Source organism: Jatropha curcas, chromosome 3, assembly GCF_041381405.1.
Source record: "Jatropha curcas cultivar XTBG-Jc1 chromosome 3, XTBG_Jcur_1.0, whole genome shotgun sequence".
Classification (NCBI taxonomy): Eukaryota; Viridiplantae; Streptophyta; class Magnoliopsida; order Malpighiales; family Euphorbiaceae; genus Jatropha; species Jatropha curcas.
In genome coordinates, this window is record NC_143153.1 from 25,467,428 (window position 1) to 25,495,319 (window position 27,892).

At 35.3% G+C, this 27,892-nt stretch overlaps 1 protein-coding gene across 1 annotated transcript; it reads left to right on the top strand.

The window, feature by feature from the left end:
• The first annotated feature begins 1,535 nt into the window (after positions 1–1,535).
• Positions 1,536–27,167, top strand: LOC105636570 (spatacsin carboxy-terminus protein). The gene is made up of 27 exons (XM_012219878.4): positions 1,536–1,711; positions 1,809–1,888; positions 3,515–3,704; positions 3,919–6,072; positions 8,522–8,597; positions 9,341–9,463; positions 10,687–10,933; positions 11,023–11,511; positions 11,586–11,771; positions 11,873–12,169; positions 12,464–13,111; positions 14,352–14,736; positions 14,862–14,989; positions 15,740–15,910; positions 16,290–16,490; positions 17,614–18,171; positions 18,325–18,384; positions 18,488–18,807; positions 19,034–19,457; positions 21,184–21,651; positions 23,046–23,162; positions 23,255–23,376; positions 23,471–24,203; positions 24,355–24,609; positions 24,900–25,082; positions 25,647–25,988; positions 26,117–27,167. The coding sequence occupies exons 3-27, from the start codon at positions 3,530–3,532 to the stop codon at positions 26,864–26,866; spliced, it is 9,612 nt and encodes a 3,203-aa protein (XP_012075268.1). The 5' UTR covers positions 1,536–1,711; positions 1,809–1,888; positions 3,515–3,529; the 3' UTR covers positions 26,867–27,167.
• The last annotated feature ends 725 nt before the right edge of the window (positions 27,168–27,892 follow it).

Consider the following 27,892-nt stretch of genomic DNA (forward strand, 5'->3'; position numbering starts at 1 on the left):
GATATTAATTTATGTCGGATTAATATTTTAGTTTCCTAATATTAATTAGTAGACAATCTTATTACATAAATAATTAATTATTTTATATTAATTTAAGTTACTGAAAAATCTACATAACATTCAAATAAAACTATTAAAAAATAAAATGATAAATAATAAATGATAAATTGATAGCTATAACTAATCGTATGTTAACTAATTCTTATAATAAAACAATTCAATTAAAAAAATTAAAAAAAATTAATACTTATTATTTAAATTTATTTTTGTAGTTCCAATAGTAAAATATACTACTTATTAAAAATATCTTAATTAGAAATTATAATTATAACTCAACTATAAATCTTACAAAATTACCACTTTATCATATAATCAATATATATATATATATATACATATCATTTCTATAGAAAAAGATTACCATAAAATATTTTATTTTTCTTTGGCTATAAAATTTATTATTACTTTACATCAAAGACTTTTCACCTTATTTTATTACTTCTTGATCTTAGAGGTATTATTTTACCTAGGTTACTATTATTTTTATTTTTTCATCTCATTTTAATCATAAAGTTTTGTTTTGCATTCCATTTTAATAATTTTTATAAGATTCATTTTTTTTCATACATATTATAATACTTACAATAAGATATTAAATAAAAAATACTTAATGCTTGTCTTTTTTTTTTTTTCCCAATAACTTATTACCGATAACCATATTAAAAACTATAACGAGTACTAGTTGCACAGTAAGAAAGAATTCATAAAATAATTATAAATTTAATAAAGTAAAAATTTAATATAATGAGAAGTTTTATACTAATTAAAATTTTAAATTAATATCCTATTATAGAAGTTTTGTCATATTTTAATTAGAAATTATAATTGTATTATTGAAATTTTGTTCGATTTTAGTTAGAAATTATATATTGTATATTGCCACATATGTATAATTATTTTATCAATGCAAGTTTTATTTATTTTTTTATTGAGGATTTCTTTATTTTCATTATCAAGAGTACGTCGTCGTACTCGAGTTATTATTATCCATTTATTGATGTATTAATTTTAATTCATTATTATATATATTGCAATGTTATTTGTTAGCATTGTAAAAAAAAAAAATATTCATTATCAATTGTAATTAAATTTTGATATTCTATAAATTTTATTTTACGTTTGCATAAAATATTATAATTTATATTTATTTTATGAATTATTATGATCTTTTCATTTTTAATTTGTAAATATTTTTATTCAATTTTTATAGAAAGAGATATAAATTTAATACGAAGAAAATCATATGAGATATTTTATCTAATTATCAATCACTTTGTATAATTTTTCTTAATATTTTTAAATAGATAGTAATTATTTTTTTATTTACTTTAGAATAGATAAAAAAAAATTAATTGAAAGCTATTGTGTTTCAGTTTCTAGGTTAGATTTAGAAAAAAAAAAAAAATCGCAGTATATTCATGTACCGGCAAATAATAACAACAAAATTTTTCTAAAAAAACAAAAAAATAATAATAACAACAAAACTCTCTTATTCCCTCCCTCTTTCCGCTCTGTCAATCGCCTTTCATCTTTCCAGATCAAAAGATACACCTTCTACGTATTTCTACTCAGCTCTCTCCCTCTCTCATATCTTTCTTTCTATTCCGTTTTGTGGAGAAACGCCGTTGAAGTTTACGCGCGGTTACAGATTGTGAGTTCGTCCTCCTTTTTGATTTATTTTCAATTACTCTGATTTTTCAATTCATTTCTGATATCTGATTTCTACATCGTTTTTAATTCGGTGTCAGAGTATCTCAATCTCTTTCATGGAGTTACAAATTGTAAGAATTTTTGTTTACTTTTGAAGGATTGTGGAACCATTCTCCAGGTATTTCTTTTTTTTCTCCCCCAAATTGAATTCTCTTACTGGATTAAAGGTTATTTGTAATATGTGATTCATTAGGATTAACAGTAGATATTGTTTTTTTTGTTTAAAGTGCAATCTTTCTTAAATTGGTCTTTTTATCTTGGAAATAAGCTTATTTATCTTGGAAATAAGCTTCTACTAGGTGTCTTCTTAAGAGTGAGTGATAGTAGATGTCTTCTTATGAGTGGAAATGGGAATTTATTACTCATGCAGTAATGGCTAATGGCAATGGAAGAAATCTAGGACTACACTTGGCAAGTTATTACTAATACAGATTTATCCTTGCTTTGAAATTCTAACGTAGTTGATTAGATGTAGTTCTATTTCAGTATGGATCATAGCTATTGCTATTGACTTTCTAAATTTCGTAATTTCTTCAGGATATGTTGGCAGACTATGAATTACTAATATTTACTAAGAGGTCCTATTACAGAGGGGCTGTTACTATTTTTTTTTCTCTTCCTTTTTTTATTCAGACTTAATTATTATTGAAAAATTAATTGATTTTGTTTGCTTTGTACATAAATTTTGCAATGAATAATTGCTTCTTGATTATACTATTCACAATGAATTGATGGGCTTAGCAGATTGCAATTTTAATCATTAATTTTAATCTCCATGCTATATTGGTTTTGCTAACGGTTTTCATGGATATGAGTATGACGTTGAGTAACATATGCAATTCGTGTAAATTCTTGCTATGGTTGTTATAATTGTTCTGCAATTTAGAAATAGATATGGGAAAAAAGGTTTCATTTCCGGAACTTGATGATTAAGCAAGTGTATAGGTTCATTTACAGAAGATGAGGTTAAAATGGAGTTAGAGTGCATTTTTTACGAAATAGAAATCTGGTTGTTAGAGAATTGTTTAAAGTCAATTCCATGGCAAAAATTTATATGCTTTGTTGGTTTGGATATTAAAATCTGATTGTTGATATCATTTGCGTATTTACTATGATTAAATTGATTTTGAAAACCTGTAACTCTTCTATTTGGCGAAATGATTTGTTCACCTATTTTTCATGTGAATGTTTTGATTTTTGTCACTATATATTGGCTTCTTTTTTCCCCCACAGTTTGCTTTATTTTATAAGTAACTTAAATAAACACATTTTCAAAATAAAAGATTTCACCTGAAAAAAAAAAAAGCTACACCCTGCATAATAAAGCATTGGCTTGCTTTCTAATTTGTGATAATTCAGAGGGTAATGAAAAACAGAGGCTACTTTATTTTCTTTATAGGAGGACAAAGCCGATAGGTAGGAGCTCCCTTTCTTTTTTAGGTTAACTGTTACTTTCAACTGATTATGGCTTAGTGTTTTTGTGTTAAACTTGCCGTTTTAGAAATTGAATTTGATCGACGGACATTCAATGAGTTGTGGTGACCATTTTGATGTGTTTAACACTTTCCTCTCTGTACCCCTCCAACCCAAAAAGGAAGGAGGGGGTGGAGTGGGGTTGGTGCTTTAAATTAGCTCAGATCTAGCATAATGTTGTTTCCTTTTAATAACTGGCTTTCTGAACTTGCTGACGTTATTTAGTTCCACAATTCTTATTTTTTGCATTTGTTTTGCTTGGTTTTCATAGGGTATTAGGTCCACAATGGATTACTTTCTTGACGGTGAGACTCCAGCTACCCTGCAGCTCCACAGATGGGGCCCCTCTGAGTTTCCACTGAACTTATCAGAGTTTCGTGAAGCTTTTATTTCTCCGACAAGGGAGCTTCTATTAATTCTGTCTTATCAATGTGAAGCTTTGCTGCTTCCTTTGGTTACTGGTGAATATTTCAGAGCCTTCATCTTTCCATATACTTTAATCCTTGTATGTTTAAATATTTTGTTATGATGTATTTTTGTTTGCATGTTCATTCGCTGCGTGTACCATAGAGTATATCTTGCTACTTTATGCTTGTGTACTGTGAATTGGATTTTGATTGTTGTGGTTGCAAAAACTTAGCATCCTTTTACCTTTTCTTCCATTCATTTTGGCAGGGGAGCCCATTGACAACATTTCAGAAATCTGCCACAATGAATGTGTAGAAAATGATCCTTTGACCACTTTCTGTTCCCGATCATCATTGGAATCTTCAACTCCTGCTCATGCATCAGCAGATGGTCTCGATAATGGTTTTTCTGTTGAGCATAAATTTTCAAGATCTAATAGTTACCCTTATGTTTGTGATGTGAACTCACTGGCTTGGGGTGTATGTGGGGATACCTATAATCTGCATGAAGATGTTTTGTTCAGAGAGTTTTTATTCGTGTGCAGTGGCTATGGTGTCACAGTGCATGCTTTTCGTGACCCTGGTAAAACTGCAATGAGCAGATCCTCATTGGAGGGTGATTATGGGCAGGGGAGGTGGGTGGAATGGGGCCCTTCCTCTACATCAGCTCAAAATATCAAATCTCAGGACTCTTGCAGCTTGTATTCTGGAGGCACTAGCTCTAATCCAGTTGTTAGCAAGAGCAATGGAGATAGAGAGTCTTTGCAGGATGTGTACAAAGAAAAAGGTGTTGCTTCAAAGAGGTGGCTGCATTCATTTTTCACTAAAGCTGAAACTATAAAATCTGATGGTAACATCTGGACTAGGTTTCCGGAGAAGCCATCATTTCCATGCTGTGCAAAGGTTGTTTCATTTAGCATTCTTGATAAGAATTTGCCAGTTCTTGACTTTCTTTCTCATGGAAACTCTGCGTCTAACATGGAAGAAAGTCAGCGTGAAACTGGTTTGGATCCAGTTAGTAGTATGATAGCTTCTGATAGTTTTGGTGCCAATTCATACAAATGTTCCAGAGTGTTTTCCAGCAATTCACATTGCCTAATTGGATTTGTTTTAACATTAACAGATTCAGATTCTCTTTTTGTCCATACTCCAAATGAGATTGAAAGAAGCAAGATAAATATTCTGCTTCTTGTGGCTAGGTTAGGTACTTTGGGAATCCAGTGGGTTTCCATGGTGAAGCTTGCAGAAAGTGTAAATGTAGACCCTATGACTGAGTGGACTGACTTTTGCTTTTCTGATGACCTTCTTGTTTGCCTAAAGGCTTCTGGTTCAATTAATTTTTATGCTGCAATGTCGGGCAAGTGTGTTGGGCATGTGGATGTTTTTCAAGCTTGTGGATTTAACCCTCGATCTAGCAGACAGCTGCAGCAAAAAGTGTCTGTAGTTGATACACAAATTAAATCTGTTGATGAAATTCATGAAAAGTTAACTTCTCAACATGGCGATTTATTTGGTAGAGGAATATTTAGAAAGTTGCTTGTTGCTGCCCATACTTCCTTGTTAGCTGTAGTTGATGAATATGGTATTATTTATGTTGTTTGTGCTGGTGACTATCTGCCAGATAATTACTATGCATATGAGAAGCTACTTCCGCATTTTCAACATTTTGGGCTTGGCATATTTGTTGGTTGGGAAGTTGGTGGTTCTGAAATAGGCCACCAGAGGGTATATCCTAATAAGTCATTCATGAGGAAAGGAGATGCACCATGTGCGGATTATAATGGCAGTAAGTCACTCTGGACGATCCAGCAAGGGAACATGCATGGCCTGGGTTCCCAGGGTGACTTTTGCTCAAATGTCTTTTCTGCTGCATCAGAATGTAAGTCTTGTGATCCTAAGGGACATTCACATCCGATGCGGAAAATTTTTCTTCCCCCAGAAAGATTCAGTGAGGACGATTGTATCTGTTTTTCACCTTTGGGAATCACTCGGCTTACCAAGAAGCACAATATTAAGAATCAAAGGACTGCTAATCTCATTCACTTAAATCGGCATATGGGTTTAGTGGTTCATGATGACAGATATTTGGATTCTGGGGGAAAAATGTTTTATTGTGGAGGGGACGAAGAAGCCTCTGTTGGAGAAGCAATTGGTTGCTCTTTTCAGGGATGTTTTTATTTAGTGAACAAAGCTGGCCTTTCAGTTGTTCTTCCCTCTATGTCTTTTTCATCTAATTTCCTTCCTGTTGAAACTATTGGATATCGGCAGCGCAGTTTCTATACAGACACTGTTTCTCCAGCAAGAAGAACTCTTCAAATAATGGAATCAAAAGAGCTCTTCTCAGCTTGGAAGGTTGAAGTTTTGGATAGAGTTCTTATTTATGAAGGCCCTGAAGAGGCTGATCGTCTATGTTTGGAAAATGGTGAGGACATTATAGCTTTTCTAGCTTGCCGTAACATAGCATTCATTGCATATTAGTAAATACTTGGTTTTCATAATTCTATAATACATAGTTGCTGCAGTCTCTTGCAAAATTTGAACATTTAAAATTAATTCTGCTTTCCTTTCAAAGTTTGTTAATTGGTCTATATTTGTATAATGTTTAATTTTGTTATGTCAAATAATTCCTCTCAACTTTAACCAATAGGATATCTTGAAGCATTTAGTTTGGTAAGTTTTTTTCTTAGCAATGATAGCTGAAGGGAGATGTGTCTGTGTTGGTCTTGTGATCATATTCCTAATAACCTAAGAATATGTACTAGTAACTGGTGACTGTGGACTTCAAATGGATTAAGGTTTCAAAATTTTGAAATCTGGAAATGAAGGCTACGTTCTATATAAGCAAAGGAGTTTCCTGTTCAGACGAGAAGCAGTGGCTTTATTGAGGCATTCCCTTTAGCACCATGTGAGGCCGGGTGAGGTTGGAGGTTCTTGGGTCAAGAACCATATTGTATTCAATTATCCCTCCCACAAATTTGTGTAGATAGTCCTCTCTTTGAGAACATCCCAATCATTTTAGCATTGTGTTCTGAGGACCAATTTAGAGGAAAATAGATTATTCTCTACCTCTTCCCCTATGAGTTGCTTTCTACTACAACATCGGTTAAATATCCATCATTTGTTACAATGAGCCTTTGGTACTCTAATACAATTCCAATATATTAGGCTTTGAAATCTGCAACATTCATGTCTCCATGTCCTTCCTCTCCCACCTTCTCAATTGGGGTTTATTCTTCTCTTTCTTGTTTCAGTGTTCTTCATTTGATTTATTTCCGTTTGGCGCCAATCGAGACAAAAAATGATCTTGTCAATTTCAACTCTATCTTCCTTGGTTCCTTCTTTCTCATTTCTCTAAGTATCACTGGCTTCTATATTTACCATTCTACAGAAATATATATGAATTGCAATTTTACTAGTGCAAGGGAAGTGAGCAAATTAGATGTCGCACAGTAGTACAGCCTTGTAATTTTCTCTAGGCTTCAATTGAACCTGCTGCGATGTATGACATTGACGAGAACACTTAGATGGATGTATGGAAGTGTAAGAAATGGATCGAATGGTAAATGAATGCACATGTAGGATGGTGAGAGTGGCAGTCATTAAAGATAAGTCCTGAGAGAAACAGTGACTTGGTTTTGGCTTGCCTATCATTGACTAGCAACTGAGCTTGTCTGGCATGTCAAGCATATCAAAGTCATGATACTTGGGAAAGACAACTGATAGATTTTGGCAGGCTGAGGTAGTGAAGTGGGAGTTGCGGCCCCAGATCTCTCTTAAGATTTGACCTAAATGGAGAGAGACAAATTTGTTTTTATACAAATAAATTTCTCTGGTACAATTAATCTTATTTGCTGCTCTTACAGTTCTTTGCTCAAGCCAAAGAACTGGAAAACGTCAATTGTCTTGACTAGAGAAAATGTATGGTGACAGAAAATTTTTCATCTTGTTGTTTACAATAAATTTACTAGAAAAAAAGAGAGTTAACATGAAAACTTGATGATAAATGTGCTTACATTTTTTTACATTTCCCAAATGTAAGATTTGATTTTCATATTTGAGTAAAGGTGCCTTCCATTTTTTATATGCGACTGTGATGGCCATTGTAATTACTAGGTCATTACTTGATTTGGGGGAGCTTAAGGGTGCCTTCTGGCCATAATTGCATGGATTGTTTCATCAGTGTTATGAGTGTTAGACATGGTGGAAGAGCTTAAGACTATGATTATGAGGCTGGTAATTGAACTGCAACAGGTCCTAATAATAAGAACTGTACCAATTTCCATTTGACATTCTAAATTAATGAAAGATATTAAGCTGGTTTTCTATTGCACCAAGTCAATAAGTAATGGACATGCGTATTGGTAGTAATCTGCGTGCATGGTTGGATGTGGAATATTTTAATTGTGTATGACAGTATAAGCTTCTCAACTGTAGTTGGTTATTAGTCCTATAAGTTAAAGGTTTGATTTTTCACTCTTCTTTCCTTCCATTCCATGCATTTGCAGAACTTTGGGAGTATATTTTTTTATTTTATTTTTAATACTTTTTAATTGTCAGACTTGGAAGTGAAGTCACTTAGTTTGGCCTAGGTTTTATTGACCTTCTTTTCTGTTTTTGTATCAAGAGCATATGCAAGTGGTGTGTTTAGAAAAAAAAGAAAAAAGAACAAATTGATGAGAATACTAAGACAAATTTGTGGAAACCAATAATGGGGGGGAGATGGAAGGGTGTAAGGAATAAATGCATCCGCAGGAAGGTGGAAGCCAACTTTTGCTTTTTAAATTTTATCATAAAAATGCTTGGTCATTACCATTGATTTTCTGAATTTAAGTCTGAATATACTCATGAAACTTGTATTACTACCATGTCAGGCTGGGACATAAAAAATTCCAGGATACGTCGGCTACAAATGGCACTGGACTACCTGAAATTTGATGAAATAGAACAGTAAGATTATTGATTTCTATGTTTTTATTTTGATACTTAACATCCTTATTTTGTACTCCAATCCCACTGAACAATTAACATTCACAATTACACATAACTTAAGTTTGGGATCACATTGGACTCTTGTTGCACTTCTCTGCTTCACTCAATTTGCTTTGATCTTGTTGTTGTCATTGTTCCTCAGTTTCTCTTCCTTTGAACGATAAAGCATAGTTATTTGAAGCATGTGATTTGCAACAAATGTATGCTATCTTGGCAAACTACAGTTTGATGACTTCTACTTCCATTGCGAAGATTGCAATGCATTTGTTACTGCTTAACTTGAAACTCTCAAAATCTAGAATGGTCCTCCATAGCTCCATTTCTTATTAACATTAAGTTGGGTTTCATCCATTATAATTATGTTATCAGCGAACATCATACACCAACTGTTATCCTTTTCCAATTTCTTCATCAATTCATTTCTGGCCAAATTAAAAAGTCAAGATCTCAAGGTCAATCCTGTGTAATCTGACTATGATAGGAAATATTGAAATATTTTAGGTAAAGTGCATTGAACAATCTAAAGTATGCAGGATTTGCTAATAACAAAATATTCGTCTAATCTCCTTATGAACTTGGCTTGGCTTCATCCATTCACATAATATTCAATGCCTCAATGAGCACCGCATAATTGGGGGCAATGCCATGTCTGTCTGGAACATATTGTGGCTAATTGCTTCGTTAACTTTTGGCATTGACAGATCTCTAGAAATGCTTGCGAGTGTTAATTTGGCTGAAGAAGGCATCTTGAGATTGCTGTTTGCTTCTGTATATTTGATGTGTCATAAAAATGGAAGTGACAGTGAGGTTTCTGCTGCATCAAGGTAAAATATTTTAACAAGTTGCATTAATTTTCATAATTATGCCGAGTTTCTTGCCAGTTATAAAGTGGTAGAAAGCTATGCCACCTGACCTTGCTTAATGTGGTCTATTGCATGGTATGCTTGTCTATTTCACATTTGTACAAATTTTGGCACTTCTATGCTACGTATCTGGATCTTGATGTATGTGAATTTGATTTAAATTGTGAAATGATTGATTGATTATGTATTGTCTGTATATTTCTAGATTAAGTCTTCAGGTTTTTCTGATTTTTGGTTTTGTTTCTTTTTCTGAATTGATGGCTACACAGAAGAAATTCTATGTTTTTACCCACATTAAGTTGGTTTATCTTTGAAATCAAAATTTCCCTATGCTTTATGGTTCCTTAAACTGGCTGGTTAGCTTGAACTTGGAATGGGTTGGATTGAGCTTGCATCTTTTTAGTTGACTAGAACTATATGTACTGTAATCCATCTGAGTGACTTATTTACCAAAATAGCATTTCAACAAGTTCTGAGGTTCAGCTGTCACGACTGTTTAGGCCAAACTGTGTTTGTGTTAATGGCTTTTATAGATAGTATTTTTACATCTCTGTTCCCTTCCATTTTTTGATTGTTTATTGAGCAATAACATAAATTTTACTCATGAGTAGAGTCTCGAGTTATTAAGGGGTGTCAAAATGGATTCAGCACGAACTTGCCCGACAGGCGACACGATTAGGATAAAAAACAACACGACCCATTTAATGATCATGTCAAATATTTAAACACGAACATGACACGAAAATTAAGCAAGTGACATGAACACGACATGTATAACCCGTTTAATTAAATGGGTCACATATGAGTCAAAAAATTCAACCAAATTTAATTAAATGGGTCGTATACGGATCTGAAACACGACAGATATAACCCACTTAATATGTTTATATATTATATGAAATTATATTTTTATCCTTAAATAGACGGATTAGATGAGTCAACCTGAGGCGACCGTTTAAACTTGTGCAATATACGGGTCACCGTTTATGACACGAATTCATTTAGACTCTACCCTAATCCATTTAATTTTCATGTTAGGCGAATCGTGTTCTTGTGTCATGATCCTTTTTGACATCCTTAGAGGTATAGTTAATAATGATATTTCAGCTTAAGTGATTTTTCTGTTGGCTGTTGGATTAACTACTTATGATCATTTTTTCCTTTTTTTCAAATCCTTATTGCAGGATTCTTGCATTGGCCACTTGCTTCACAACCAAAATGATTCGAAATTTTGCTCTACTTCGGCAAAAAAATGGCACATTACAAAATTTTAGGAAGACCCAGTTGCCCTCTCTTCCACCAGTTTTACCAGAAAAGGTAAACAAAATGGAGGGCTCAAGAAGGCTTCATGATATGGCTCGCCTTTTGGAGATCATCCGGAATCTTCAGTATCGACTTAGAGCAAAAGTGAAAAAGCCTGGCCAGGGATTGGTATGCTATTGTGTGTGCTCAAAACACGCTTTAAAATTGCTAGCTTCTTATCCATTGCTTACCACATATTACCTTTTCTTGATGTATAGGCGGATGCTGGTGAGGCATTAAATTTCATGGATGCTGATTTTTCAGAGGATGAATGTCAAACTTCAGTTATTCCTGCTAATGCTGTATCAATGGAGACACTAAACCAACAAGAACTTTCAATTTCTGTGTCCATGGGCTCCAAGAATGAGAAGCTTGCGTTGATGTCCAAGGATGCCTTGGATTCTGATTCCCATTTGGATCAAGATGATTCTACCGCAGTGTCAGAATTTGTGACACAAGCTGGAAATTTGGGAAGGAAAGTATTTCCCTTGGAAAATCCTCAGGAGATGATTGCACGATGGAAGTTAGATAATATGGACCTTAAAACTGTGGTTAAAGATGCTCTTCTCTCTGGTCGTCTGCCTTTAGCAGTTCTTCAATTACATCTTCATCGTTCAAGAGACTTAGATACTGATGAGGAGCCTTCTGATACTTTTAAAGAAGTTCGTGATGTTGGAAGAGCCATTGCTTATGACCTATTTTTAAAGGTAGCTTATTTATTGTTTACATAAGTGATCGTAAAATAATGAATGTGTCTCCATTAAGCATGTATGATTAACAGGGTGAAACTGCGCATGCTATTGCAACATTGCAAAGGCTTGGAGAGGACATTGAAACCTGCCTCAAGCAGTTGCTATTTGGTACAGTGAGGAGATCCCTCCGGAATCAAGTTGCAGAAGAGGTGAGAAGATATGGTTACCTGGGACCATATGACTGGAAGATGTTGGAGATATTATCACTAATAGAGGTATTTCGTAATTCTCTGCTATATTTTTTTCTTTTGAGCTATGGTTTGATTTTGGATTTCATTCTCTGACGAGGCTTTTCTCTTGCTTTCTTCCTGGAAAGAGGCTGTATCCTAGCAGTAGTTTCTGGAAAACCTTTCTTGGTCGGCAGAAGGCATTGATGAAAGCCACATCAACTTCAAATTCAACCAGTGGAATTACGCTACAGTTATTATATACGCATCTATTTGGCAATCTTACCATTGACTGTGGTGAGATAGATGGAGTTGTTTTAGGCTCATGGACAAGCATCAACGAAAATACTCCTGACCCTGTGGTTGATGAAGATACTGCTCACGCTGGATACTGGAATGCTGCTGCAGTGTGGTCTAGTGTCTGGGATCAGAGAACTATTGATCGTGTAAGTGTCTTATTTTATTCTTTTATTCTTCTTTGATTTGTGGTGGGAATGCACCATGATGTTGTGAAGCCACAGTGAAGGAAAGAAAAATATCAGTCTGCGGTAAGATTCTCATGTCATGGATCTGAATTGCATCTTCTTTTGTGCCAATAAAGCTTTTTTCTCTATATTGAGTTGCTATAGCATGTGCCAACTATATGACATTTATGACATTTTTTTCTTTGAATGATCACTTGATGGATTCAAGAATCTTGGCATGAAGCTTGTCCTACTTAATTATTTCTTGCTATGCAGATAGTTATGGATCAACCGCTCCTTATGGGTGTTCATGTATTATGGGAATCTCAGCTGGAGTATCATTTATGCCATAATGACTGGGAGGAGGTTTTTAAACTTTTGGACCTTATTCCTACATCTGTTTTATCAGTTGGAAGCCTTCAAATCACTTTGGATGACTTAAAGCATTCACCAGCTGTTGGATGTAGCAGTGAACTTCCTGAGTACAGCAATTATATATGCCCTATTGAAGAAGTAGATGCAGTATGCATGGATGTTCCAGGAGTCAAAATATTCAGGTTTTCTGTAGATTCAATGTGCTCCATGTGGTTAAGGATACTGATGGAACAGGAGCTTGCGAAGAAATTTATTTTTTTAAAAGATTATTGGGAAGGCACTGCAGAAATTGTAGCTTTACTAGCTCGTTCAGGCTTCATAACTAGCAAATTTAATAAAATGTCATCAGAGGATCATTCTGTGAAGAGTTTGTCTGATCTGAGTGCATCAAGTGGTGGAAATTTTGATTTTGATACCACACAAGCTTTGCATAAATTAGTCGTGCATCATTGTGTGCAATATAACTTGCCAAACTTCTTGGAGCTATATCTTGACCATCACAAATTGGTGCTGGACAGTGATTCACTCTACTTTTTACAGGAAGCAACAGTAAGTTTCTCACATCCAATGAGTTACTGTTCTCTAAGTGGTATTCTTGATTGCATTACATATAAATAGCATTTCATTTGCACCTATCTGTATATGTGGTTTTGGGAAGTTTCTACTCTTGCTTTTTTGTTTCATTTTGTCTATCTTCTGAAGCTCTCTTTGATGAGTGAATTATTTACTAGAGATGGAATTATCTATATATTGAAAAATGTGGTGAGCTTCTGTGTGTATGCATGAGCATGTGATGGTTGCCTATATTTTTTAAGTGTAATTTGCAATTTAATTGACTTTTCTAGGAGTTTTGTTATTTTTTAAGTAATAGCATCATTTATCATTTGAACCTGCATGTTGAAAAGTTTATTCTGCAATGTATTGGCTTATAATGACTCATTTGTAATCATATTAGAATGTATTTTTCTGGAAAAATAATAAAAAAAGACCGTTTTCTCTTCTACTTTCGGAACTTATTCAGTAGACATATTTTACTTTAGAATGTAAATTTTTTTTCCAAGAACTAACATTATGCATCTTCCAGTAACAAACTGCGATTATGTATTTCAAAATGCAAATACTCTCCCCTTTGTCCCTCTCTCCTTTGTTCTGCCAAATTCTGTTGGACTGAATGGGGATATCTTTTCTTCTCCAGTGGAGGGTGTCATATCATATCTACCAAATTTGATATTAATTTCACCAGTGGTTGTTGAACTTAGAAGTTTATCATGTCAAAATTCTGGTTGAAATTCTACAAAAACCTTGTAATTATGAACTTGTCATAACACAATCAAAGTTGGTTACACTGAAATTATATTGAAACTCAATGATAAGTACAAGAGGCCATGGGCAATTTAGGCCTCCAAATCTTTCGTATGTTTTATTCTGTGGAAAAGAATCATTTTGGTTATGCTGATGTAATTAATATGAATAACCTAGCATACCCGTTCTGTTCTTTTTGTAGTCATCTGGCAAGATCTGGTTTGATACCATTTCTTTGACACCATCTTTTTCAACCAACAATGTGCTGGTTGGGTTGTTAAGTGACCTCAATCTTTGTAAGGATAAGTTCGATCCCAAGAAGTGCATTTGCTGTGAGGCCCAAACACTTCTACACACCTCCTGATTTCTACCAAAAAAAAAAAAAAAAAAAAAAATGAAAAAAATTGTGATACAATGTGGCTTATTGACTGCAGTGAATAATTTAAGCATTCACTCGTGATTTATTTTGTTTTGTACATCTTTTCAGGGAGATTGCCAATGGGCAAAATGGTTGCTTCTATCTAGGATTAAGGGTCATGAATATGATGCATCATTTTGTAATGCTCGGTCTATAATGTCGCATGATAGCAACCTCAGTGTTCTGGAGATTGATGAAATAATTCGTACTGTTGATGATATTGCGGAAGGAGGGGGTGAAATGGCAGCTTTAGCAACTCTGATGTATGCCCCTAATCCAATTCAAAATTGCTTGAGTAGTGGCAGTGTGTTAAGGCATAGTCGCTCCACATCTCAGTGCACTTTGGAAAACCTTAGGCCAATTTTACAACGCTTTCCTACATTGTGGCGAACACTTGTAGCCGCAAGTTTTGGACAAGAGACTTCTAATTTCTTGGGCTCGAAAACAAACAATGGTTGGTTTGAACTTCATACTCTTTTGTCCTTCTGTGGGTTACGCATTAATCAGCCCTATAATGTTTAATTTTCTGTAGCATATTCTTCCATTTGCAATTTTTGATTTATTCATATTGAAATTCAGCCCTGTCAAACTACTTGTGTTGGCGTGACAATATCTTCTTCTCTTCTGCCCGTGATACTTCACTTCTACAAATGCTGCCATCTTGGTTTCCTAAAACTGTGCGGAGGTTGATTCAACTGTATATCCAGGTGTACTTTCCTTTTCTGATACACATATGAATTTCTTTTGGATGGTTTTATGATTTATTTTCCAGTTTGCTACTTGCTAGCTGTATTGATATTGCAATAAAGGCAACTGGCCATAATTACAAGTGATTCTTTTCTATGTATTAGTTTTATGCACCAGTTTCAACATTTATATCAATTGTGGCCAACTCTAGAAAACAAGAATAAAAGCATACTAATTACGAGCTAAGAACCTCCTAGTTTATCTTGAAGTTGTACCTGTATGTTTCCCTGCAAGTCCGTTGCATCTTTCTCTGCAACAATCTCTCTGTACTTGTTCATTTTCTTCTCTTGTTGCATTATTTTTATGTTATATTTGGGTCATGCTGATGTCCTTGACATCAGTTCCACAATTCCAACTATACCATTGCTTGTATAGTTTACTGTCACTAAATGTGAGATGTGTTCTAAATAAGCTTTAGATGGGCAATGGTATCTCTAGCTTAAGGCTCTCTTAGGCTGGCAATGATTGATGCAAATGTTAAAGGTGGTGCACATACTGTATATGACTAACAGCATTTGTGATAATGAAAATTGGACAAAAGTTTTGGATTTTATCACTATTAAACTATGTGCCATTTCCTTTTCCTTAGTTATAAATCCTGTAACCTTATATTAATGCAAAGCGTACTGATTTTGTATTGCCTTAACATTAATGTTTAGTGCATTTTTGCAAATTGTTGAACTAATGGTGATGTTTGCATGATATTGTAGGGTCCTCTTGGATGGCAATCGTTCTCAGGCCTGCCTATAGGAGAGTCTTTGTTGGATAGAGAAATTGATTTTTACATACATGCTGATGAAAGTACTGAGATAAGTGCTGTCTCCTGGGAAGCAACAATACAAAAGCATGTTCAAGAGGAACTTTATGATTCCTCACTTGGGGTATTTGCATCTTTTTCTCCTAAGTACTTAATTTTGTTCATTATCATATCTAGTTTAATATTAATGTATTCATGCAAAACAAATTTTTCCTAATGAATTTTCTTTAGTGCATGTTACTTTGATGCATGGATGTATTCTGAAAATGTGAGTTGCAATATCAGTGGTCTACTTGAAAATGGAATTTCTTACTTGTAATCCTGATGCTGGATATGTTGGCATATAGGCTAGAGTAGGCAACATCTCATCCCACATGTCTTTAATTTTTTTTTAATACATAAAAAACATAGGATTTTCTTAATCATTTGTTTTCTTTATATTGTCCTTCTGCCCAGTATAATATTTGTTTATAGTGGTTATTATCTAATGGTTTTACATTCAGGAAACTGGACATGGGCTTGAGCACCATTTGCATCGTGGCCGTGCACTTGCAGCTTTTAATCATATTCTTGGTGTTAGAGTTCAAAAGTTGAAACTGGAAGGCCAATCTGGTGCTACATCACATGGACAAACAAATGTCCAATCGGATGTGCAAAAACTTCTAGCACCTATAGCACACAGTGAAGAGGCTATTCTTTCATCTGTAAGGATTGATTTCTTTCCATAGAGCTTTGTACTTGCTGGATTAATTGGTTTCAGTCTCAAGGGGATCTAGAAAATTAACCATGTGTATAATAGTATTATGTGAAGGTTGTCATTTAAGGGCTTTTATTCAAATCAATGGTAGTAATATTCAATTTCCAACTGTAGGAGTATGCAATTGCAGCCATGCATGTGAAAATGTGGAATTAGGACCATTTCCAGATTTCTTTTTCATTTGCATTAACTGGAGCAAAACTGGATAGACTTTCAATTTAACATCAGATGCCTTACAAAGTCGGAAAAGTGCCGTAAATCTTGCTATCCAGCCTTTATTGCTTCAAATTTTATTATTATTTCTTTCCATTTGGCAGATCCAGTGAAGAGATTGCAGTAATTTGTTCTGTTTTTTAATCTCTGTCACTTGAGTCAATATATATTGATTGGACCGTAAAAATCAAAAAGTTTTTGGTGCAGAGGGCTACAAAAAATTGAAATCTATTAAAAGTGTTGGATATAAGAATATTTGGATGCTTGCAGAATGGCAATCAAATTTTGCTGTTTATGATATGCTACATGCTTTAGTTAAATTTTGCATGATACTCCCTTAATTTGCATTGAAGAGAGAGAGAGAGAGAGAGAGACAAACACAGAAATTGTTGATCTCAACTTTTGGAAATTACTAATTTCCTTTTTAGTTTAATGATATAATAGCACCCTGCTCTGTGGTTTCAAAACTGTAATCAGGTACCCTGGTATGTGCAGTGGGCTTACCTTGTGCACATGATAGCGAGGTCTATATCCAGACATGCTTCTTCATAGGGTGTTTGATCTGCAATTATAAAACCAGATTATGCATTAAAGTCAATGAAACTTCTGGGGAAGTCCATATAATTTGTGCTTCAAATTTTCGTGTGAATAGTTATAGACTTTTAAGTGATTCCACATTCTAAAATCTTTTATAACTAGACAAATGAAGACCAAATGAATTCCATTCACATGATGATGCAGGCCAGGTTTAATTATTTTTATTTTTCTTTATGGTCATTGGATGCAAATATCTTTTCTTTTAAGATTAACTCTGTTAAACTCAATGATGCACTAATACGTATCTTCTGGCGCTTCAGGTCATCCCACTTGCAATTACTCATTTTCAGGATTCTGTTCTGGTGGCATCATGTGCTTTTCTATTGGAGCTTTGTGGTTTGTCCGTAAGCATGCTTCGTGTAGACATTGCTGCCTTGAGGCGGATATCTTCATTTCACAAATTAAATCAAAGTAATGAGAAATATGGTCAATTTTCACCTAAATACTCTGCATTGCATGTGTCTGATGGAGCTGGCATGATAGATTCTCTGGCTAGATCACTAGCAGATGAATATCTGCGGAAGGATAGTGCAAGTGATGCTAAGCTAAAGAGGGCAACAGGTTTCTTGTCAAGCGAACGCTCTTCTCGAGCTCTCATGCTAGTCCTACAGCATTTGGAAAAGGCTAGCTTACCAGGGATGATGGATGGAAGGACAAGTGGATCTTGGCTGCTAACTGGTAATGGTGATGGAGCTGAATTAAGGGCTTACCAGAAAGCTGCAAGTCAACGCTGGAATTTAGTTAAAGTTTTCTGTCAGATGCACCAGCTTCCCTTAAGCACAAAATACCTTGCTGTATTGGCAAGAGATAATGATTGGGTTTGTCTCTTTCCCTTGATCTGTACAAAAAATTAAAATAAAATAAGGAATCATGAATCAGAGAGATGATTGCTTTGTCTCTTTTTTTGCTTGATTTTGACTTTTGAGTAACTTGTTCATGGCTTAATCTTATGTTCTTGTGTATGTTATAAGGTTGGATTTCTGTCTGAAGCTCAGAGTGGTGGATACTCTTTTGATACAGTTATTCAAGTGGTGAGTCTTTTTAGGTATTTATTAATTTTTCAACTAAGTCTTTTGCAAACAACTTTCGATAAAATTTACCTCATCTAAATTGTTATATAACTAACTATTTCAGGCAACCAAGGAATTTAGTGATCCCCGCCTCAAAATTCATATTTTAACAGTCTTGAAAGGCATGCAATCAAGAAAGAAAGCTGGTTCTCCTTCTTACTCAGATATAGTGGAAGAGACGTCCTGTTCAAATGATAGTGTACTCATACCTGTTGAACTCTTTAGAATTTTAGCAGATTGTGAGAAGCAAAAAGATCCTGGAGAGGCCCTCTTGAGGAAGGCAAAAGAGATGTCGTGGTCACTTTTGGCAATGGTAGCATCATGCTTTCCAGATGTGTCTCCATTATCCTGCCTAACAGTTTGGCTGGAGATTACAGCAGCAAGGTTATCACCAACTCCAAGTAACATAATGCTTTTGTGATATTTTCTTATCCTTTTTCAAGTTTTCGGACACTTGGGCATTTGAACTGAGAGTCATTTTACCGTCTGGGTTCACATTAATGTGCACTTCTATCCACTACTTATTCTATTATTATATGTGTTCTTTTGGAATATATTTGATTTGCATGATTTTGTGGAATCCATCTGATTTTGATAGTTGTATTTACAGGGAAACTTCAGCCATCAAGGTGAATAACATTGCTTCCCAGGTTGCTGATAATGTTGGATCAGCTGTGGAAGCTACCAATTCCCTGCCAGTGGGTAATAGGGCTGTAACATTTCATTACAACCGGCAGAATCCAAAACGTAGACGTCTCTTGGAGCCCATCTCTGTGGATCCATTGGTTGCGACTGCTGATGGGTCAAGAACTCATAGTCCAAAAGTATCTGTAGCAAAAGTAACTGGTGAAGAGGAAAGAAAAGATGGAGTCAGTGAACATATTAATTTATCAAATGATTCCGAAGAAGGGCCGCTGTCTCTCTCAAAGATGGTGGCAGTGCTTTGTGAACAACACTTGTTTCTGCCGTTGTTAAAAGCTTTTGAAATGTTTCTCCCTTCATGTCCTTTGCTGCCTTTCATCCGTGCGCTACAGGTCTGTGAGCCAACTTATAACACTTCCTATTCATTTCATTGGTTCCTTAAGATGAAAATAACTCTTTCTGTTGTAATTATGGTTCTTTCTCTATTAGAGTAGAACCTTCTTTTTCGCCCTTTAATATACTGCTCCTGCTGTGGAACATGTATACTGATTTTCTGTTGTGGCGCCATAAGGGTCATTGTTTACACACCATAGGTAAAAGCCTGGAGCATCCATGTCAATGTTCAATGTCTGTTATGCTTAATATTTTTAGTTTAATTTGCATCTGTCGTAATTCTGCCCTTTATTCAAGCAATTTTTCTTCTAGTTGGATCAACCTAGCATACCCTAAGAGTATTACAAAGTAATGTATGAAGACCAAACTGAGAGATGAATGTCTGACGTACAGCGGACTGCTCTACATATATCCATATATTTGTTAAGCATACTGAATTAAAAGTGATTTACATGGAGTGCATTATGAATAAGTGTATGCTGAAAAAATGTGCAGAAAATCCTCTAAGCCATCTGCCATTATCTTTTGGGTGACTAACCTTAATGGTTTTTCATTCAGATCCTTATGCTATGTTTGGGAAGAGGAAGTAAAATAAGGGTTTAAACTAACACTATTCACTTTGCTCCCATTGGAGTGAAAAATAGGCTAGAAAGGTGTAAAATAAATTTATTTCACACCCTCCTTAACATTTTCACCCAAACCAAACAAGGGATATTGAAACTTCCAAGGCATTTTCATTATTTAACGTCCATCCAAACATCCATTATTATATTAATTCTTTATATAGGTCATCTGCTTGTTTCAGTCGATTTTCCATCCAAGAAACAATGTCTTACCACCTGATATCACTGTGGTCTTGACATCTTGCTCACCAAAACAGATGACAGCAAATTTGAAAAATTGAATGATTGTAGTCTGAATCAAATCGAAATTGAAATAGCTATGCTGACAGTATCTTTATTCTTTTAAACCAAGGATGGCCAGGCAGTAAATGTTCTCTTAATTTTGCCTTCCTTATTTTGTTAAGAAACTTCGACCACAATGTATTATAAAAAGGCCAATGAAGTTTCATCTTTTGGAGGACCAGAACACAATGGTTTATGTTTAGTATTTATGGATATGCATGCAGCTATATCTGTATTTAGGTATACAAGGTGTTTTGGTGCGTGGTTCAAATAACTAAACACAAACACACAATGTATGCATGCTTGTTTAGCATGATACTACATAGTCAGTGTTTCCAGGATTTTGTTCCTTATTAATGGAGGCGTATTGCATTCCATTTTATTTATGAATTTTGATTGATAATAAAAACTTGCTTGTCTTTTCAAGTTCTATCAGGAACTTTTATGATTGTATGATTTTGGAACTTTGGAAGGTGCTCTTTTTTTGTTTGCCTTAGTGCACAGATGGAAAACCAAAAGTATCTATGTTCCCTCCCCCACTTCTGTTGCTTTCTTACTTCTGTGAGCTATTAACTGGATGTGGTGAACAGAAACTTTGCAGTATTAGGAAAAATTCAGAGTATGGATTCAATTTTGTTGATACTCTTGTGGAAACCACTATCGGTCATTCATATAATCTAGAATTCTTTTCCTTTCTTTCACTGTTAACATTTGAGTCAAAACTGTTAAAGTGGGTTCTGAAACATGAATAATTATGATTTGATTCCGATAGAAACTCAATTCTCTTTTTTCGTTTTCCACTTTCATTTTTTTTTTTCAGGCATTTTCACAAATGCGGCTATCTGAAGCTTCAGCTCATCTGGGTTCCTTTTCTGCCAGGATAATTGATGAAGCATCCGCTTTCCAATCAAGTATTGGAAGAGAAGGGCAGACTGGAGCATCATGGTTAAGTTCCACTGCTGTAAAAGCTGCCAATTCCATGCTTTCCACTTGTCCATCTCCTTATGAAAAAAGATGCTTGCTACAGCTCCTTGCTGCAACTGACTTTGGCGACGGAGGATCAGCAGCTACATATTATCGACGACTTTATTGGAAAATTAACTTGGCGGAGCCTCTGTTACGGAAGGATGATGGTCTACATCTTGGGAATGAGACCCTAGATGATGCTTCACTTTTAACTGCACTAGAAAATAATGGACATTGGGAGCAAGCACGCAACTGGGCCAAGCAATTGGAGGCCAGTGGCGGACCATGGAAGTCTGCTGTTCACCATGTTACTGAAACTCAGGTACTATTTCTTTGATACATATTTCAGCTTGGTCTGGATATTTGTCTTTTTATTAAAAAATTAACTTAAATAAGAAAAGAGAAGAATACAACCTGAAGGATAGAAAAGAGAAGAATACAACCTGAAGGATAAAAAATCCTCTTATTTAAAGAACAGAGACCAACGGGCATTAGAAAGAGTAAACGAGCGTTAGAAAGAGTAAACTATGTAACACCCTATTAAAAAATCAACTTAAATAAGAAAAGAGAAGAATACAACCTGAAGGATAAGAAATCCTCTTATTTAAAGAAAAGAGACCAACGAGCATTAGAAAGAGTAAACCAGCGTTAGAAAGAGTAAACTATGTAACACCTGCCAACCTAGCTCAATAACATGTGTAGGCATTTGATTGGAATCCTTGCAAGTGCAAGCCAGCAATTGAGACAAGAAAACTGACTTATCTCATAAAAAGCAAAACAAAAATTATTCTGGACTACACAAAATGTATAATTCCAATGGATGTTGGTCTCCTTTCTGGCAAACCCTCTCCAATAAAATTAAGATCACCGAGGTTCTTGGGCTTACTCAACTCTTTTCAAAACACTTCACCTCACAATATAAAGAAAAGAAGAATCCTCCTCTTCCACGACAGCTAACAAACAATCAGTGTCTTAGGTTAGGTTAAATTTCGGAAACCTATTAATCTATGGTAAAATTAACATTTGGATATTCACTTTCTTCAAATAGAATTGAATGGTTAACTTTTCATTAGCTGATGTTTTAGTTCCTTTCATCAACTTGTATAAATTTCAGTCCCTCACTTGGTTAAATAAAATAACTTTTTCGGTTCCTGAAATTTTAGATCAAACAGGTTTAATTCCACAAACAAGTGGAGTAGATGGTGAATGTTAAAAATTTGACTGAATGGTTTTTCCATAAAACTCTAATGCTAGTTTAACAAAGAATTAAAAGTTGTACTTGAATCTGACTCAAGGATGATGCTATTCACCTTTTTTTTTTTTTTTAATTTTAAGAAAAAAAGAGGAACCTAGTTTTATTGTTATTATTTGAATGAGTCAAGGAATTTTTGAATATTACTCTTCATGTCATGAATATACAAAGAACTGCAAACTAGTCAAAAGTCTTTACTGTAGGCAGTACACAAGCTTTAAAAATTTGATGGATGCAGCACTCGAGGAAAACAGAACATAGAAAAGATTATCTTTAGGAGAGGATTCATTAGATGTTCACAAAACTACAAAGCTTCCTGTTTACCTGGATGACGAGTGATATGCTTACTACAGAATAAGTAACAAAACAATTGGCATTATCTTTCTGACACTGCTTCGATTTTGTACTGGTATCAATATGGACCTCTTGACTCATTTTTGTTCCTTTTTCTTTTCAACCTCCAGGCTGAATCCATGGTAACTGAATGGAAGGAGTTTCTTTGGGATGTTCCTGAAGAGAGAGTTGCTTTGTGGGGCCATTGTCAGACACTGTTCATAAGATATTCCTTTCCTCCTTTACAGGTGTGCTTATTTACTATTAGGAAAATGAGAATGAAGTTTTTGCCTACTTGCTACTAATGTGTTAATTATCTCTGGTTGTGCATGGTTTACAGGCTGGGTTATTTTTCCTAAAACATGCTGAAGCAGTGGAGAAAGATCTTCCAGCAAGAGAGCTTCATGAACTGCTTCTGCTTTCTCTTCAGTGGTTAAGCGGAATGATAACTCTGTCTAATCCGTAAGTGGTTTTGTTGACATTTCAAATTTCCATGCACGTCTTGGCATATGACTATCTTTTTTTTACCTGTGGCATTGTGTGATGTTTTTTTCAGTGTTTATCCCATAAATCTTCTCCGAGAAATTGAGACCAGAGTATGGCTCTTGGCAGTAGAATCAGAAGCTCAGGTAAAGAGTGATGGAGATTTCACAACCACCACTTCCAGCCGGGATCCTGTAAATGGAAATACTTCCAATATCATTGACAAGACTGCAAATTTAATAACAAAGATGGACATTCATATAAATTCAATGAGTAATAGAACTGTTGAGAAACATGATGCGAGGGAAAACATATTAGGACTTCAGAAGAACCAAGTACTGGATGCCAGCACTCCAACAGCAGGATTCAGTTTGAAGGCAAAGAGGAGGGCCAAAACTTATTTGCCATCAAGACGACCGTTTATGGAGTCGACAGATAAAAATGCTGATCCTGAAGATGTTTCGGTTGGTCACACTTCCAAAAATGACTTGCAGTTGCAAGATGAAAACTTCAAGTTAGAAATTTCTTTTTCTAAATGGGAGGAAAGGGTTGGACCTGCAGAGCTAGAAAGGGCTGTTCTTTCTCTACTGGAGTTTGGACAAATAGCAGCTGCCAAGCAACTCCAGCATAAGCTGTCTCCAGAAAGCACTCCTTCAGAGTTTGTGCTTGTTGATGCTGCTCTAAAGCTTGCTGCTATCTCAACTCCTTGTAGCAAAGTTTCTCCGTCAGAGCTTGATGAGGAAGTGCATTCTGTTGTTCAGGCGTATAATATATTCACTGATCAGCATCTGGTCGATCCACTAGAGGTTGTCCAATTATCTCATGTTCTTGTGTTCTCTCTCTCTCTCTCTCTCTCTCTCTCTCTCTCTAATCTTAATCATACGAAGTATGTGCTTATTCATTTTATATTGGCTTTTCTAACAATATATTTTGTATGATCTGAATATGCAAATGAAGGTGTTGGAGAGTTTAACAACTATATTTACTGAGGGTAGTGGACGCGGTCTGTGTAAGAGAATAGTAGCTGTCGTAAAAGCTGCAAATATTCTGGGTCTCTCTTTTTCCGAGGCATTTGAGAAGCAGCCAATTGAATTGCTGCAGCTTCTTTCTCTTAAAGCACAGGAGTCATTTGAAGAAGCTTCTTTGTTAGTACAAACTCATTCCATGCCAGCAGCAAGTATTGCACAGATTCTGGCTGAATCCTTTTTAAAGGTAGACCTTTGCTTGCAAATTGCATTCTCATTCCCATGTTTTATCTTTAAACTAATTTTAAAGGCATGTGGCGTTTGCATCCAGAAAAATAAATGCAATCAGGAGACTAAAAGTTAAAACTATCTTTCTAAGTTGATCCATCTTAGCCGCCTGATCTGCATCTTGGCATCACAATTCAATCTCTATCTGAGGCTGAGCTTTTCATTTCTTGTATTTTGGCTTTATTTGCATTACACCACTTCAGAAAGTGGCATTCCTCAGTTTTCTCGTCTTTTGCATATTGGCTTCAGGGTATATTGGCTGCACATCGTGGGGGATATATGGATTCTCAGAAGGAAGAAGGACCTGCTCCTCTATTGTGGAGATTTTCAGACTTTTTAAAGTGGGCTGAGCTTTGCCCTTCTCAACCTGAAATTGGCCATGCATTGATGCGTTTGGTGATCACAGGACAAGAAATTCCACATGCATGTGAGGTAAATCATTTATCATAAAAGGTGAATGGTAATCTGGTACATACGTATAATGCTTTTTGAATTTTAGAAATCAGAACTACTTAGTGTTTATAGTTGTTGCTGCTATCGTTTTCCTTTTGGTAATAACAATGGTGGTGTTTCTTACTTCTTATTATATTATCATCATTATAATACGGTGAAATTCATAGTGATCCACAGATGGTAAAAAATTTGTCTCTCGCTAAGAGATTCATGTAGCTTTCTTTATCATGTGGATTTATGATTATTGGAGTTCTTTTCAGTGTCAACTAATAACAAACAGTTAATTGTGATGTCTTCTGGCTAGTGTGGAAATGGAATAATTTAAATCAATGCTTGTTTTATCATTGATATTCTACTCGTTAGGTCAATAATTCAATTGTACCTACAGGATCCTCATAATAATGCTTGCCCAATTTATAAGAAATCAATCAATAGTAGAAATAATGTATTACAAGTATAATATGATTTTTTTAATGTTTTCTTGATTTTGCATGATCCTTTTTTGAGTGACTAGCTTTTCTTTTACTGGAATTTTGTGTTCAGGTGGAGCTTCTTATTCTGTCTCACCATTTCTACAAGTCATCAGCTTGCCTTGATGGAGTTGATGTCTTGGTAGCTCTTGCTGCCACTAGAGTTGAAGCCTATGTCTCTGAGGGTGATTTTCCATGTTTGGCTCGATTGATAACTGGGGTTGGCAATTTCCATGCCCTTAATTTCATTCTTGGAATTCTCATAGAAAATGGTCAGCTGGATCTTCTACTTCAGAAGTATTCAGCTGCTGCAGACACAAATGCAGGCACTGCTGAGGCTGTAAGAGGATTTCGGATGGCTGTTTTGACATCATTAAAGCATTTCAACCCAAAAGATCTGGATGCATTTGCTGTGGTTGGTATATGCATGAGTTGATATATTTTCTGGCATAACCTGTTTATATATTTCTTTTATGTGCTTGGTTTAAATGCAAAGAAGTGTATTTTTCCTCTGGATCATGTGCATGTTTTTCTTCTTTCCAGGTGTATAACCACTTTGACATGAAGCACGAAACAGCTTCTCTTTTAGAGTCACGAGCGTGGCAGTCTTGTGAGCAATGGTTTCATCGTTATGACAAGGATCAGAATGAAGATCTCCTTGAATCTATGCGGTATTTCATTGAAGCAGCTGAAGTTCACTCTTCCATTGATGCTGGCAATAAAACTTGCAGAACTTGTGCTCAGGCTTCCCTTGTTTCCCTTCAAATTCGAATGCCGGATTCCAGGTGGCTAAGTTTATCTGAAACCAATGCCAGGCGATTATTGGTAGAGCAATCCCGTTTTCAAGAGGCCTTAATTGTTGCCGAAGCGTATGGTCTCAACCAACCAAGTGAGTGGGCTTTGGTGCTTTGGAATCAGATGCTAAAGCCAGAACTAACACAAGAATTTGTGGCTGAATTTGTTGCTGTTCTTCCACTCCAACCTTCAATGCTCGTGGAACTGGCTAGATTCTATAGGGCTGAGGTAGCAGCCAGAGGTGACCAATCGCAATTCTCAGTGTGGCTGACCGGGGGAGGGTTACCTGCAGAATGGGCTAAATACTTGGGCAGATCATTCCGATGCTTGTTGAAGAGGACTAGGGATCTGCGGTTAAGGTTACAGCTCGCTACAATAGCAACTGGTTTTGGTGACATTATCGATGCATGTGTCAAGGCACTCGACAAGGTTCCTGATACTGCCAGCCCCCTTGTACTGAGGAGAGGTCACGGTGGAGCTTACCTCCCATTGATGTGAAATGCTATTGCACTCTAAATTCTAATATAGCACGGCGGTTTATATATACCCCCTAATTTCTTGGGGAATACACAGCTGGGGGCAATGGAGGAGTGAATGTAGATTAGCTTGTTAGTTAGATGGGATGGGAAATCTTGTAAATACCAAAGCTAAAAACCTTGTTTATTCTTGCTTTTTCCTTTTCCAATACTTTGGAGGGCAACTTGTATTTTCAATTATACAGTGAGGGAGGGCAATGTTCATTTTTGTAAGAGAAAGATACATGCATATATTATATTCTTTTTGTTTGTGTTTGTATTGATGATATTTTGCAAAAAAATTTTGAATTTGAATAATAAAATATTTCTCATAGTTAATTAAAAGCTTGAGGAATTCCATTGAATTAGAAAAGTTCGGTTTTATGTTGGGGTGATTGAGATGTTTGTTGATGATGGGAATGGGACTTGGTTGATGTGGATTGCCTGATAGATGGGCTTTATAAATTTTAAACAGGCAGTAGAACAATTTAGTTTTAAGGGAGATTGTGAAGAAATTTCGGAATAATAGATCGAGTTAGTTTTTCTTTAATGCTCTCTTAAGTAGTGAATCTATTTTTTTCTTCACGAGTATGGTATCTTCTTTATATTATTATTCTATACATAGCCTATCTAGGACCGGATGATACAACTCTGATCTGAGACTCTACTAGCAGCATTGTCTAGCTTAGCTCTTTGTAGTCTCTGACTGATTTCTTTCAATGCTTTTCTCATAATCATGCATTCAACATAATATCCTTGTGTATTATATATCATTATTGCAAATTGATTATGTGCTGCATAGGAGCGTCATCAAACCGCCTAAATCGATCTAAATGAATTCAAACTGATTTAAAATTGCAGTTTTAAAAAATAACCGCCTAAATCGATCTAAATTAATTCAAACTGATTTTAAATTGCAGTTTTAAAAAATTTGATGATCGAGTTTGATTTTATAAAATTAAAAAGATCAAGTTTTTGGTTTGGTTATGGTTTTGAGGTTAAGATCATC

Excerpts from the sequence above, each read along its gene's own strand:
- LOC105636570 (XM_012219878.4), top strand. The coding sequence starts at position 3,530 with ATGGATTACTTTCTTGACGGTGAGACTCCAGCTACCCTGCAGCTCCAC. Across the intron at positions 14,990-15,739 it reads TGATTCAACTGTATATCCAG|GGTCCTCTTGGATGGCAATC; the intron begins GTGTACTTTCCT and ends ATGATATTGTAG. Across the intron at positions 23,163-23,254 it reads ATTCCTTTCCTCCTTTACAG|GCTGGGTTATTTTTCCTAAA; the intron begins GTGTGCTTATTT and ends CATGGTTTACAG.